The sequence below is a fragment of the Hypanus sabinus genome, chromosome 10 (assembly GCF_030144855.1).
Source record: "Hypanus sabinus isolate sHypSab1 chromosome 10, sHypSab1.hap1, whole genome shotgun sequence".
NCBI lineage: Eukaryota > Metazoa > Chordata > Chondrichthyes > Myliobatiformes > Dasyatidae > Hypanus > Hypanus sabinus.
Genome location: NC_082715.1, coordinates 111,671,624 through 111,687,866, shown reverse-complemented (window position 1 = coordinate 111,687,866; position 16,243 = coordinate 111,671,624). Strand labels below are relative to the sequence as shown.

The window sequence follows — 16,243 nt, the reverse complement described above, 5'->3', positions numbered from 1 at the left end:
TCAAACCTTATAAAACATTACTCAGACCTCAGCTGGAGTATTGTGTGCAGTTCTGGTCATCACACTATAGCAAAGGATGCAAAGCAGATTCCTCAGGACATTGACTGGGATGGAGCATATTAATAATAAGAGACTAAAGAAAATGGGGCACATTTCCCTGGAGCAGACTAGGTTAAGAGAGGACACAATCAATGGACATAGAATGATGTGAACTATAGATAAGGTAGACAGCAAGAATTTTATCCCTTTATCAGCGGCAATTAAAACTGGAAGACATACTTAAGATGAGGAGAAAGTTTTACAGGAGACTGGAAAGCAAGACCTTTTTTACTTGGAGTGGTGAATATCTAAAAGTCACTGCCTTAGAAAGAGGTGGAAGTGGAATTGCTGACGACATTTCCGTGTTTAGAGAACACTTGAATTGCTGTGTGCAGGCAATAGGGCAAGTACTACAAGATGGGACGAATGTGGAAAGATGCCCAATGATTGACATTAATATGCTAGGCTGCATGGCTAGTTCCAAGCTCTATGTCAGACTTTCTCAACCTTTTTGCTCTGGAGAAACCCTTGAAATAATCTTCAGGTCTTGGGGAACACTTGTGTTTATATTATATAAAAAAATATTGTATCTACAGCTCGCAGTATGTTAGTGTGATCAGTAAGTTGTAGATTTAATAATCCAAAAATAATTATCAATGCTCTTTTGAGTAGAGAATGTATTTTTAGTCAACCTTTATAGACAAATGAAACTGGTGGTTAAGCTTAGCTTACCTTTCTTGAAATTAATCTTTCATAATTTTTAAACTCAAGGCAAACATAATAAATTTCTGTTAAATAACTGGCCAATATGGGATTTATTTTGTCTAAAGGTAGGCTTGGTAGATTTACATAGAAACGTAGAATTTAATTTTATTTAAATTAAGGTTGTAAATTGATTTTAATTGATGCTATTTACAACATGATAATTTATTGACAATGTTGAATAGTAAAGTTACTAAAATCCATAAGCCAAGCAACACAGTTGCCAAAACAACTCCTCCAAGACAGATTTTTTTCCCCAGTAATGAAGACAAAATATTAAATATATCTTGGCCTTTGTTTTGGGTAGCTCTTTGCAACGGAAAATGTTTTCTTGTATTTCATTTACAAATCTTACAAATGCTACATGACATTTACTAGTGAAATCTGTTAACTCAACAACTTGGACAGAGAAGCTGTTTTTCAGTTTATCACAAAAAAACCTCTTCAGCATCATGTGACATGTCGTCATACATCGACTTATCATACTGTTTGAGAGTGAAACCCTTTTCAATTCCTCATACTGCATTTTACCCACTATAATTTTCATGCTGGCATTATTAGGTTTCACCAGCTGTGTGACTTCTTTTGTGGGTAATAAGTTCTGCTACTAAATAACTTGCTTCCTTATCTTTTTTACTGACTGTAACTTCATTAATGAAAGCTTCACGCTGTTTGTTTTGATATTCCAATAGTTGTTTAAAATAATCAGCTCTTTTACATGTCATATGGCTGTGATTTGTAGTTAAGTGTCTGTTCAATTTTCCTGGAGCCAATTGTAAGTGGTTTGCCACAGGCCAGGCATGCTGGAATAGGGCAACTTGGATCACCAGTCCATGTAAAATCCCTTGACAAGTTGCTTTCATTGTAAAGACGGACTTTTTGTGTCCATTGTGGCACTAGTACAGTGAAATGACGTGGAAGATCGTACCACCAGACATATGTCTGTAAAGCACAGGGGTTAATAAAATATAAAACAGAATGGAATAAACAAAAAATTGAGAAAAATATGAGAACTTCAGAATCCAATTCATTTTTAACTAACACAATCAACCTATAATGTCTACAACAACAGCTAAGTGGCAGGCAAGCAGTGGAATCGTGGCACATAAAAATTCCTTTAGAATTGAAATTTCCCTCCAACTTTCTACTTCACGGGTAAAGTTTGTTCACTCCCATAAATCAGTTGGTGGTGTGCAAGGGGAAGTTGGGAGGTAATTTGGAAGGGAGAGGCTGACGTCATAGCCCAAGTTGGGCAAGTCCATTCAATACTCAGAAAAAGAACTTCATCAGCCTATCATCCTCCCCTCTGTGCAATACAGAGCTCATGAATGATCAACAGCTTCCCCTTTTTTATGTCAAAAACTGAGAATAAACATAGCCCTACTGCACGGAGAGACCTCTAATAAGATTGCTAATAGGGCTGATCAGTCACTGCCCACCACTGCGAGCACTAGCATTGTACATTGTGTAGTTCACAAAATGTTTATTATTTTTTAATCATGATCTCTCATGGAACCCCTAGTGACCTCTTGTGGAACCCTGATTGTGAAACCCTGCTCTATGTCTAAGTTTTATTATTAGGTAGGAAGATCCAAATAAATGTAGCATCTTTGAGGATAGTTACTTGGGATATAAACTAGAAGAAGTGTGTCTTTCAAGATCTTTTGATCTATTTTATATAATGGATTAAGCATCTGAAAATTTTTATTTGTTTTTAATACATTAATAATTGCCCTTCGCAGAGAAGCGGGGAGGTTTAATTGTCATTTGAACCATACATGGATACAGCCAAATGAAACAGTGTTCCTCTGGGGCCAAGGTGCAAAAATGTACACATGCATTCAAAATTAACAAGAAAGAAAAAAAATTTGGTTCTACAGATATTGAGCTTTAATGTTATGATTCAAAGATGGTGAAAGAAAGCCAATGTATTTCCAATTTAAGAATGTGTACTGTAATTTAGAGAGAACTTGTAGAGGTGATAATTAGATATAGTTTGCCAACAATGTGCATAGAAAATTAAGGTTTAATGTAATTAAGATGATTAAAGAACATAGTGTGGTAGATAGAAATTATTTCCTCTTATAGTAAGTCTCTTTAATAGGCTGTTCATGAGCAATTAAGATATACAATACTGAACACAGCAATAGGCCCTTTGGCCCATTGTATTATGCCAAACTAACTAAGCTCAGGTATTTCTTCATTTAAAAAGTGATACTGGCAATCTCCTCTTAAAAAGCTACTGATGTAATATGAACTTCAAATTTCTAAACCAAGATTGGGAGATTTTTGTTGTTAGCATCGGTTATACAAAGAAAGGAATCAAAGAATGTGCTTGAAATGATTTGTAGGTTACTCACAGAATAATTGAATAGCAGATCTGGGCTGAGGCCTGAAGAGTCAGATCTGTTTCTATATTCCTATGCTACCATATCCTCACCATAAATTATATATAGGAAGCAAAGTATTAACTGTACTGCAGTTTGTGTTAATCTCACCTGATCAGCAACAGCTTGCCAAATGACTCCAAAGAGTCACTGTATCCATCAGGAATTATTGCCAGCTCTGGAGTCTCTGCATCAAACCAGACTTTCCAAGCCTTCTCATGCTTAATTACCTATAACAATATTCTAAACTGTAAAATCAACTGAAAACATAATATGAAGATAGAATACATCTTAACAGCAATAAAATATAACTACTTAAAAACTCTTTTTAAACTTAAATTAAATTTACAGATGATTTCCTAGATTAACCACAAAGGAAGTTCAGGTACAGAAGGAAGCCATTTAGTGCATTACAGCAACATACAAAAATTGATGGCCATCAGTCTTCTTCCACTCCTCTGACAATATTTTCTAGGGCCTAATTTGAACTTCCAGAATTTAGCATATGGATAATGTGTTTCAGGAGGCAGTCACACCCATTAGATTAACTACTTCAAATTCAGTCTGTGACTAGGGACAAGAGTTTGACTGAGAGGAGCTTCAGCCCTTGACCTTGCCCAACAGGTTAGAGATTGTTGCTCCCTGTGAGGATGAGTGAGGGGGGGGGGCTTAGGAAGAATGAGCCATTTAAGAGTGGGGGGGGTGAGATGAGAGAAGAAACATAGTTTTAATTAGGGATAGTATAGTCAGTGGAGTAGACATAATTCTCTGTCGCAAGGCCAGAGGATCAAGAAGGCTGTGTTGACTGGTGGAATATAAAGTCATAAGGCAGAGGAGCAGAATAGACCATTAAGCCCAATGAGTCTGCTCTGCCGTTTCATCATGGCTGATCTATTTCCTTCTCAATCCCATTCTCCTGCCTTCTTCCTGCAACCTTTCATGTTCTACCTAATCAAGAACCTATCAATCTCCACTTTAAATATACCCAATGACCTGGCCTCCACAGCTGCCTGTGACAATGAATTCCACAGATTCACCACCAAATGGCTAAACAAAATCCTCCTCATTTCCATTCTAAATGAACGTCCTTCTATTCTGAGTCTGTGCCTTCTGGTCCTAGATTCCCTCACCAGAAGAAACATCCTCTCTGCATCCACTCTACCTAAGCCTTTCAACATTGATAGGTTTCAATGAGATCCCTCCTTATTCTTCAAAATTCCAGCGAGTAAAGCCTAGAACCATAAATTGCTCCTCATATGACAAACCTTTCATTCCTGGAATCATTCTGTGAACCTCCTTTGAACCCTCAGCGCATCCTTTTTTTTTCAAAAAGGGCCCAAAGTGCTCTCAATTCTCCAAGTGAGGCCTTACCAGATCCTTGTAAAACCTCAACATTACATCCTTGCTTTTATATTCTAGTCCTCTCAAAATGAAGCCTCACACTTCATTTGCTTACCTCACCACCGATTCAACCTGCAAATTAACCATTAAGGATTGAATTTGATAGACATTGGTACCATAATGGGAAGGAGGGATCATGAGTGTGTAGATTTAGCAGTGGAAGAGCTGTGAAAAGGTCTTTAAACTAAATAGTAGAGTTTAGGTTAGTGTTGGATCCCAAGAGAAGGAATTTGTGGAGTGTCTATGAGATAGTTTTTTAGAGCAGCCTGTGGTTGAGCCCACTAGGGAAAAGGCAATTTTGGATTGGGTGTTGTGTAATGAACCAGATTTGATTAGGGGGCTTATGATAAAAGAATCCCTAGGAGTCAGTAATCATAATATGATAGAATTCACCCTATAGTTTGAGAAGGAGAAGATAAAAATCAAATGTATCAATATTACAGAGCAGTACAGGGAACTACAGAGGCATGAAAGAGGAGCTAGACAAAACTGATTGGAAGGGAACACTAGCAGGGATGACGTCAGAACAACAAGGGCTGAAGCTTTTGGGAGTAATTCAGAAGACACAGGATCAGTTCATGCCAAAGGAGGAAAAGCATTCTAAAGGGAGGATGAGGCGACAGTTGACTGACAAGGGAAGTCAAAGACAGCATAAAAGCAAAAGAGAGGTCATACCATATAGCAAAAAATAGTGGGTAACAAGAGAATTGGGAAGCTTTTAAAAACGACGAGATGGCAGCTAAAAAAGTAACAATGAGAAAAGATCAAAATATGAAGGCAAGCTGGCCAATAATATAAAATAAGATGCCAAAAGATTTTTTAGATATGCACTCAGTAGCCACTTTATTAGGTTACACCTGTACACTAGCTCATTAATGCAAATACCTAATCTGCCAATCATGTGGCAGCAACTCAATGCATAAAAGCATACAGACATGGTCAAGATGTACAGTGAGTGAAGAAACCTTCTTAATAAGAGAGATCAGAGGAAAATGACCAGACTGGTTCAAGCTGACGGGAAGAACTCCATTACTCAAATAACCACGAGTTACAACAGTGATGTGCAGAAGAGCATCTCTAATGAATGCCTGCTTTCTGAGGCATTGCTCCTTGAAGATGTCTTGGGTACTACAGAGGCTAAAATTTAAGATGGAGCTGACTAATTTTACAACTTTCTGTAGCTTATTTTGGTGCTGTGCAGTAGCACCCCTCCCCCACCCACATACCAGACAGTAATGCAGCCTGTCAGAATGGTATAACTATAAAGTTTGAGTGTTTTGGATGACAAGACAAATCTTTTTAAACTCTTAATGAAATATAACGGTTGTCTTGCTTTCTTTATAGCTGTATTGATATGTTGGGACCAGGTTAGATCCTCAGAGATCTTGACACATAGGACTTTGAAAATGCTTGCTCTCTCCACATCCGATCCTTCTATTAAGACTGGTTCATCTTCTCTCCTGAAGTGCACAAACAGCTCTTTCATCTTACCGACAATGAGTGCAAGGTTGTTGCTGCAGCTCCACTCAACTATCTGGTGTATCTCACTCCTGTATGCCCTCTCATCTCTATCTTAGATTCTACCAGAATGGTTGTATCATCAACAAATTTATAGATAGTATTTGAGCTATACCTAGCCACGCAATCATGGGTGTAGAGGGAGTAGAGCAGTGGGCTAAGTACACACCCTTGAGCAGTGCCAGTGTTGACCCTCAATGAAGAGGAGATATTATAACCAATCTACACAGATTGTGGTCTTCTGGTTAGGATGCCAAGGATCCAGTTGTAGAGGGAGGTTCAGAGGCCCAAGTTCTGTAGCTTATTGATCAGGATTGTGGGAATGATGGTATTAAACACTGAGCTATAGTCAATGAACAGCATCCTGACATGGTGTCTATATTGCCCAGGTGATCTAAGGCCGTGTGAAGTGCCTTTGAGATTGTGTCTGCAATAGACAAATTGCAGTGGGTCCAGGTCCTTGCTGAGGTAGGAGTTCATTCTAGCCATGACCAACTTTTCACAGCATTTCATCAGCATTCATGTGAGTGTTACTGGGTGACAGTCATTAAGGCAGTTCACACTACTCTTGTTAGGCACTGGTATAATTGTTGCCCTTTACAAGCAGGTGGGAACTTCCAACTGCGGCATTGAGAAGCTGAAAATGTCCTTGAATACTCCTGCCAGTTGGTTGGCACATTTTCAGTGCTTTAGCAGGTATTTCATCAGGGCCTGCCACCTTGCAAGGGTTCACCCTCCTTAAAGGTGGTCTAACATTGGCCTCCAAGATGGAGATCACAGGGTTACTGGGTGCAGCAGGGATCTTCACAGCTAGAGTTATATTCTCCCTTTCAAAGTGGGCATGGAAGGTGTTGAGCTCATCTGGTAGTGAAGCATTGCTGCCATTCATGCTATTGGGCTTCACTTTGTAGGAAGTAATATCTTGCAAACCCTGCCAGAGCTGACGTGCATTCGATGTCACCTCCGATCTCACTTGTAGTTTTGTCTTTGCTCATGAAATAGCCTTCTGCAAGTCATACCTGGTTTTCTCATACAGTCCTAGGTCACCAGACTCAAATGCCACAGCTCTAGCCCTCAGTGGATAATGTACCTCTTGGTTCTGGAATGTTTCTGGAGGACTGGAAAATCACAAATGTCACTCCACTCTTTCAGAAGGGAGGGAAGTAAATGATAAGAATTACAGGCTAGTTAGCCTGACTTCAGTGGTTGGGAAAATGTGAGAGAACATTATTAAGGACAAGGTTTTGGTGTACTTGGAGGCACATGATAAAATAGGCCAAAGTCGATTGGTTTCCTTTATGGAAAATTTTGCTTGACAAATCTGTTGGAACTTGTTGAAGAAATAACAGGCAGAATAGACAAAAGAAAGTCAGTGGATGTTGTTTACTCAGTTATACAGAAGGCCTTTGACATGGTGTGACAGATGAGGCTGCTGAACACAATAAGAAACCATGGTACTACAGGAAAGAAATTAGCATGGAAAATCCTCAGCATTTAATACCATCATTCCCACAATCCTGTTTGAGAAGTTGCAGAACCTGGGCCTCTGTACCTCCCTCTGCAATTGGATCCTCAACTTCCTAACCGGAAGTCCACGATCTGTGCGAATTGGTGATAACATCTCCTCCTTGCTGACGATCAACACTGGTGCACCTCAGGTGTGTGCTTGGCCCACTGCTTTGCTCTCTATATACACATGGTTGTGTGTGTATAGAGAGGGATAGCTCAAATACCATCTACAAATTTGCTGATGATACAACCATTGTTGGTAGAATCTCAGGTAGTGAAGAGAGGGTGTACAGGAGTGAGATATGCCAACTAGTGGAATGGTGCCGCAGCAACAACCTGGCACTCGGCGTCAGTAAGATGAAAAAGCTGATTGTGGACTTCAGGAAGGGTAAGACAAAGGAACACATACCAGTCCTCATAGAGGGATCTTCTTCCAGCTTCTTTCCCTCTGCCAACCAAAACTTAAATAGACATTGAATCTTTAGACACTACCTCACTTTTTAAAAAATATACAGTATTTGTTTTTGCATTTTTAATCTATTCAATATGTAATTGATTTGTTTATTTTTTTTCTCTGTTAGATTATGTACTGTATTGAACTGTTGCTACTAAGTTAACAAATTTCACGTCACATGCTGGTGACAATAAATCTGATGCTGATTCCTACAAAAAGTAGTGCATACAGCCCAGACCATCACGGTTAAAGCCCTTTCTACCATTGAGCACATCTACATGAAATGCTGTTGCAGGAAAGCAGCATCCATCAGGGACCCCCATCACCCAGGACATGCCTCTTCTCACAGCTGCCATCAGGAAGTAGGTATAGGATCTTCAGACACACCACCAGGTTCAGCAACAGTCACTGCCCCTCAACCCCAAAATTGAAATGTACCAACAACCAATGGCCTCACTTTCAAGGACCTTTCATTTCAAAGACTTTTCATATCATGTTCTCAATATTTATTGCTTACTTATTATTGGTATTTCTTTTATATTTGCACAGTTTGTTAACTTCTGAATTCTGGTTGAACACCCTAGTTGGATGGTCTTTCATTTATTCTATTATGGTTATCATTTGATAGATTTATTGAGTATGACTACAAGAAAATGAATCCCAGGGTTTTATATGATGATGATAAATTTACTTTTAACTTTGAAGATTGGCTGACTGTCAGGAAGCATAGAGTTGGAACAAAGGGGACTTTTTCTGGTTGGCCTCTGGTAATTAGTTGTGTTCTGCAGGGGTCTGTTTTGGGGCCACTTCTTCTCATGTTACACATCAATGATCTGGATAAAGGAATTGATAGCTTTGTGGCCACATTTGCAGATGATACTAAGAGAGGTGAAGAGGCAGACAGTGTTGAAGAAGCAAGGAGTCTGCAGATGGACCTGGACAGGGGAAGATTGAATGCAGTGTAGGTAAGTGTCTGGTCATGCACTTTAGTAGATGGAATAAAGGTGTAGACTGTTTTCTAAACAGGGAGAAAATTCAAGAATTGGAGGTGCAAAGAGACATGGCAGGTCCTTAAAGGTTATCTTGCAAGTTGAGTCAGTAATAAGGAAGGCAAATGCAATGTTAGCATTCATTTCAAGAGGACTAGAATATGAAAGAAAGGATGTAATGCAGAGCCTTTCTAAGGCATTGGTCAAACTGCATTTGGAGTATGTGAGCAGTTTTGGGCCCATGTCTAAGAAAGGACATGGTAACATTGGAGAGACTCCAGAGGAGGTTCACAAGAACTATCCCAAAATAAAAGTTTTAATGTGTGAGAAGCATTTGATAGCTATGGGCCTGTACTCACTACAGTATAGAAGAATGAGGGGGCATATTGAATATCAAAAGGCCCATATAGAGTGGACATTGAGAGGTGGGAGAAGACAGACTCAGAATACAAGAATGTCCTTTTAGAACAGGGATGAGGAGGAATTTGTTTAGCCAGAAGATGGTGAATCTGTGGAATTCATTGACACAGATGGCTGTGGAGACCAAGTTAAAGCAGAGGTTGCTAGGTTCTTGATTAGTAAGGGCATCAAAGGTTATGGGGAGAATGCAGGAGAATGGGGTTGAGAGGGATAATAAATCAATCATGATTGAATGGCCCAATTCTACTTCTATGACTTTTGGTCTGGGATCTTATAAGATGTTTATTACATATCGAATGAAGTTTTCTTTCCCCATGACTTCAATCTGACTGGTAGGAGCTGATGGCTTGGCAAAAGCTTCTTCTTTCACATGGACAGGAATTGCTTCTCACAGCCCTTTAGGTGCTCTATTTTAGTGACCCAGAGCCATCCTCAGAATCTGCTCCTGGCAGTACATACTGTATGTATTTATAGATAGCGCACAGTAACAGCCCCTTCCAGTCCAAGGAGCTTGCACTGCCCAATCACACCATGTGACCAATCAACCTACTAACTTGCACACCTTTGAAATGTGCAGGAAACCAGAACACCCAGAGGAATCCTACACAGTCAGGAGAGAATGTACAAACTCCTTACAGACAGTGGCAGAGCTGAACCTGGGTCACTAGCACTTTAGTAGCGTTATGCTAACCATTGTTACCTTACCTGTATGCAAATAAAACCCAGTGTTTTAAAAACAGAAAAGTGTTCAGTAGGAAACTAAGCACTAGGTCAACAGATTTTGGGGGGAATCCATCCTATTATTTTCAACACTTTCTATTAGTTTCCTACTGAAAACTCTATTAAGCAATAATTTCTCGCTTAAGATTTCTTATTATGAATATCTGATTGTAAAAACATTTAAGTATTTTGGGTACCTCATTTCCACTAGTATTACTAAATGCAGCACAATTCATTCTCTTGAACTATCTGCCCAGGTATGCATTGCAATTCTGCACTCATTTGAGTAATCTGGAATGAGGGAATGAAAGTTGAGCTCTCCTGTCCCCATTCCCAAGACTAGCACAACACTGATTTCTCATTCAACTGAATGCAAACTTTAATAGCCAGTTTGTAACAACTTTAATTACATTTAGAGCATAGCTGAGCTATGTCCTGAGTTGAGGGCTAAATTAATATCTCTTAAAATGGCATCTGCGAAAGCTATTGTTTGAAAATCAACCTTGCATAATGAGGATGTTAATCTGGCAATACCGGCCTTGTGCTCTAGAACTAAACCTGTATGTGAATTGTGAACTGAATCATATTAGTTTTCTACACTTGCATTTGCTTTAAAAATACTTTTCACATTTTAGATCAGGAGACTTATTTCTAATCAGAGCTAACAGTTAATTAAAGTCATTGCTAAATTTAATATTCCTTTCACTCTGTCTTATAACTGATTTTGTTGACACGAAATATGGCCCCGCCTCACTCTGTAGCTTCCATAACTGTGGTCAAGGTTTCCATATGAAACCATTAGAAACAGCATTGTTTGTTTTGAGGATTTACTGTGCCCTTCTTTTGGTGGGGGAAGGATGGAACTAGGAGATAAGAGGCAGGATTTTGGCCCAAAGTGTTGACAATACCTTCCCCACCCTCACCCCTAAAGATGCTGCTTGACCTGCTGAGCTCCTCTAGCAGATTGTGTGTTTTGTCTTTTATTCTGTTTTGTGTTTTTTCTCTGTTTGGTGAACCTAGTCATGGTGTGTGTGCACAAATACACAATGGATACAATACCTGGGTCAATATTTCTGCAAACTGTGGGAGTTTGCTCAGCTCCACCAAGTTCAACCAAGTCAAATCAAGGATCCAACGGAAAGGCTTCGGTGGACTGGCTTTCAGATCAAGAGCTGCTCCTCCTGCACAATTAGGGAGAATGTTCATACTTAATAAATCACATGTCCAATTTATTGACATAATTCTTTCTTCATCCAATACAACAAAAGTCTGCTGATACTGGAATCTGGAGCAACAATCAATCAGCTGCAGAAACTCACAAGGGGGGGACATGGGGTGGGGAGAGAGAATTATTGACATTTTGGATTAAACTCTATATTAGCACTAAGAGTGGAGATATCCAGTATAAAGAAAGATGGGTAGTGGTGAGACAGCAGCTAGTAACTCTTTGATGAACTGAGGAGAGATGAAGATCACAAACAGACCAAGCTAGCTGGTGATGGGGGTGGGGGGAGGAGAGAGGAGTTGTGTTGGGAGACAGAGGCAGATGGATGACAGGTGGAGGCTTGGTTCCTCCAAAATGAATGACTTTGGGAGACAGTATAAATAACAGTATGGTTGAAATTTTCTTAGAGTACAAAAAAAAAGTTGTGGATGTGAAAGGGACTCCTGGGTGGTATGTTGCCTCCCAGATGGCAGGGCAGGAACCTCCCAGATTGGGTCCATGGCATTCTAAAGGGGGAAGCTGAGCAGCTAGAAGTTGGTTATATTTAACAATAACATGGGTAGGAAAGGGGATGAGGTCCTAAAGAAAGGATATAGGGAACTAGGTAAGAAGCTGAACAATTGAACCTTGGGTAGAAATCTCTGAATTGCTGCCTGTGCCATGCAGCAGTAAGGGCAAGAGTAGGATGGTTTGGCAGATGGGTGAGGAATAGGTGCAAGGTACTAGGTTTCAGATTTGTGAATCATTTGGATCTATTTTAGGGAAGGTATGACCTGTATAAAAGTAAATTCATGAATTTGAGGGGACCAATATCTTTGTGGGCAGATTTGTTGGAGATGATGGGGAAGATTTAAACTAGGTTAGCAGGGAGCTGTGAATCTAAGTGATAGGTTAGAAGATGGGGCAGTTGGTCTGTAGATAGATGCAGCATGTAGAGACTGAGGGATGACACAGTTGACGGGGCAAAATTGCAGTCAATTGGATGGATTGAAGTTTTGCCTATTTCAATACAAGAAGTATCAAGAACAAGGGCAATGAACTTAGAGATTGGGTCAGTAGATGGAACCATGACATTGTGGCCATTACAAAGACTTGTGTCGCAAGGGTAGAAGTGACTGCTGGATGTTCTGGGGATTAGAGGTTTCAAAAGGGACAGAAGGAAGGTAAAAGGTAGGGGGTGGCATTGCTAATCAGGAATAGTATCACAGCTATAGAAATGGAGGACATCATGGAGGGATTGTCTACAGAGTGAGTACAAGTCAAAATGTGCAAGGGAGCAATCACTCAATTGAGCGAATTCTATAGATCCCCCAATAGCAATTGAGGAACAGATCAGGAGGCAGATTTTGGAAAGATACAAAAATAACATACTTGTTATAATGGCTGATTTTAATATTGATTGGCACCTCAGAGGAAAAGGTTTAGGTGGGGTGGAATTAGTTGTTTCCAGGAAGGATTCCTGATACAAAATATAGATAGGCTGACTAGATGGGAGGCCATACTAGATCTAGTACTAGGCAATGAAACTGGTCAGGTGTCAGATCTCTCAGTGGGTGAACATTTCAGAGACAGTCACCACAATACCCTGACCTTTACCATAGCCTTGACAGGGATAGTAGCAGATGGTTATGGAAATATATTTAATTGGGGGAGGGGGAGTTGTGCTATTAGGCAGGAATGAGAGTGTAAATTGGGAACAGGTGTATTCAAGAAAATGAACAACAAATGCGGAGGTTGTTTAGGGAGTATTTGCATGGGGTTCTTGATGCTTGTCTCATTGAGGCAGAGAAAGGTTGGTTAGTTGCAGCAACCATGGTTGACTAAAGATGTGGAATATCTAGTCAAGAGGAAGAAAGCAACTTAAGGTTTAGGAAGCAAGGATCAGACAAACTACAGAGAATTACAAGGCAGTTAGAAAGAAGAAGATGGTCAGGAGAGTAATAAATGGCAATATGAAGATCTTGGCAAGTAGGATTAAGGAAAACCCTAGTGTTCTACATGTATGTGAAAAATAGGAGAATGACTAGAGTAAGGGTAGGACTGATCAGTGAAAGAAGAGGAAATGTGCATGGAGTTGGAGGAGGTAAGGAGATCCTCAATGAATACTTGCTACAGTATACACTAGTGGGAGGGACCTCAACATTTGTTAAGACAACATAAAACATCTTGAACATACCGACATTAAGAAAGAGAATGTGCTGGTAGTTCTGAAAATCACTGGAAATTTCCTGGAGCAAGAAGGGATATATTACAGGTTATTACGGGACACAAGGGAAGAGATTGCTATGCCTTTTGGTGATGGTCTTTACATTCTCACTGGCCATTGGATAAGTACTATGTCAATGGAAGGTGGTAAATGTTATTCCTTTGTTCAAGAAAGAAATCAGAGTTAATCCTGGGAATTATAAACCAGTGACTCTTACACCAGTGGTCAGGAATTATTGCAGAAGATTCTTAAGGACATGCTTCTCCCAATGCTGCTAAGTCATAGTCAGCATGGCTTTGTGAGGGACCTGATTGAATTCTTTGAGGATGTGACAAAACATATTGATGAAGGTAGAGTATGGTGTATATGGATTTTTGTAAGGTGTTTGATATGGTTCCCAATGGCATGCTCATTCTGAAAGTCAGGGAGCTTGGCTGTATGGATTCAGAATTGGCTTTCCCATAGAAGGCAAAGGGTGGTTGCAGATGTAATATATTCTGCCTGACAGTGGTGTTCTGTAGGTATTTGCCCTGGGATCCCTGCTCTTTGTGATTTTTATAAGTGACTTGGTTGAGGAAGTGGAGGTGGGGTGGTTAGTAAGTTTGCAGAAAACATGAAGTTAGGTGGTATTGTAGATGGTTGTCGAGAGTTAAAATAGGACATTGATAAGATGCAGAATTGGGTCGAGAAGCGGCAGATGGACTTCAACCTATAAAGTTGAAGTAATTCACTTTGGAAGGTCAAATTTGAAGGCTGAATACAGGGTTAATGATAGAATTCTTAACAGTGTGGAGGAACAGAGGGATCTTGGGTTCACATCCCTAGTTCTCTCAAAGTTACTCTAAGTTGATAAGATTGTTAGGAAGGCATATGTTGTGTTGGCATTCAGTTTAGATTATACAAGAGCCATGACTTAATGTTGCAGCTCTATAAAACCCTGGTTTAACCATACTTGGAACATCATATTCAGTTCTGGTTGCCTCATTATAGGAAGAATGTGGAAGCTTTAGAAGGGGTGCAGAAGAGGTTTACCAGGATGCTTCCTGGATTGGGAAGTGTGAATTATGAGGATATATTGAATGAGTTAGGGTCTTGGAGTGAAAGAGGATGAGAGGTGACTTGATAGAGATGTACAAGATGATAAGAGACATAGATCCAGTGGATAGCTAGAGGTACTTTCCCAGGGTGGAAATTACAAAAATGAAGAAGCATAATTTTAAAGTATGGTCGGGGGGGGGGGGAAATACCACTACTTTTTTCTTATACAGAGTGGTGGGTGTGTTGGATGTGCTGTTAAGGGTGGTGGTAGAGGTACCTTAGGGAAATTTAAGATGTTGCTAGATAGCCATACGGATGATAGGGAAACAGGACTACGTGGCAGGGAAGGGTTAGAAAAGTTTGGCACAACATCATGACTGAGGGGTCTATTCTGTGCTGTTATCTTCTATGTTCTAAACAAGGGAGCAATTGGTACTTCAAATTTTTTCTCCAGCTGAGATTTTTCTGAAGAAAATTTAATACCTTTTATTAGGGTCTGAAATTCAGTGTACTTGATGTAACCCCGTTCCAGGTTAATCTTCAGAGGAAGCAATAAAGTGAAAAGGAACTTGTGAGTTTCATAAAGGCCTCGTACTGAATACTTAAAAACTTCAAAGGTCAGGTAGTCGATTATATTTATGATTCTCTTTGAAGCGACAGGAGATTTTTTAGATCTACATGGGGGGAAAATATAGAAATCAGCAAATCTCAAGACTGTTTTCATTTAGAACATTGTGCATTTTTCAATATAAGAGAAATAAAATGCTGGGTTTTAAGGTAATTGTAAAATTGGATATCCAATATTAGCAATGTGGGAGGAACAATGTGGGAACAATCAGGGGAAACCCAAATAAAATCCCTTTCATCCCTGGAAGAATGTGTAAACTCCATACACCGTACCAGGGATCAGGATTGAGAAAGGGTCAGCAGAGCTTTGAACCTTCCTAAAACTTTTTATGAGGCACTAATTTCACTGATTTCAAAAAAAGGAAAAGACCCACTGGAATGTGTATCCTATAAGACCCATTTCTTTACTGAATGTAGATTTTAAAATCTTCTCTAAGATTCTAGCAAATTGGCTTGAGAATATCTTGCCTAATGTTATCTCAAACGATCAAACAGGATTTATAAAAAATAGGTACTCACATTTTAATATTTGAAGATTGTTAAATATCATTTATTCCCCCTCAGCCAAAGAATCTGAATGTATTGTATCTTTGGATGCAGAGAAAGTCTTTGATAGGGTGGAGTGGCCTTATCTATTTCAGGTTTTGAAGAGGTTTAATTTTGGTCCAGGATTTATTTCCTAGATAAAATTGATTTATCATGCCCCAGTAGCTGCGGTTCTAACTATTAATCAAAAGTCTCCTTATTTTAGATTATATAGAGGTACCTGTCAGGGTTGTCCCCTCAGTCCTTTATTATTTAATTTGGCTTTAGAACCACTTGCTATTGCTCTTAGGGATTCTAATTCTGTGCAGGGTATTAAGAGAGGGGATAAATTATATAAAGTTTCGTTATATGTGGATAATTTATTAGTTTACATTTCAAATCCTAGGAAATCTATTCCTTCTA

General features: G+C 39.5%; 1 protein-coding gene across 1 annotated transcript in view; it reads right to left on the bottom strand.

Annotated features, from left to right (window-relative positions):
- LOC132401348 (dynein axonemal heavy chain 8-like) overlaps window positions 1-16,243 on the bottom strand; it is an 895,336-nt gene that overhangs the window by 69,716 nt on the left and 809,377 nt on the right. The window contains exons 80-82 of the mRNA XM_059983478.1: window positions 15,152-15,342; window positions 11,259-11,380; window positions 3,300-3,418 (exon numbers count right to left, since the gene is read on the bottom strand). Of these exons, the coding sequence (XP_059839461.1) occupies window positions 3,300-3,418; window positions 11,259-11,380; window positions 15,152-15,342 (432 nt within the window). The remainder of the gene's footprint in view (window positions 1-3,299; window positions 3,419-11,258; window positions 11,381-15,151; window positions 15,343-16,243) is intronic.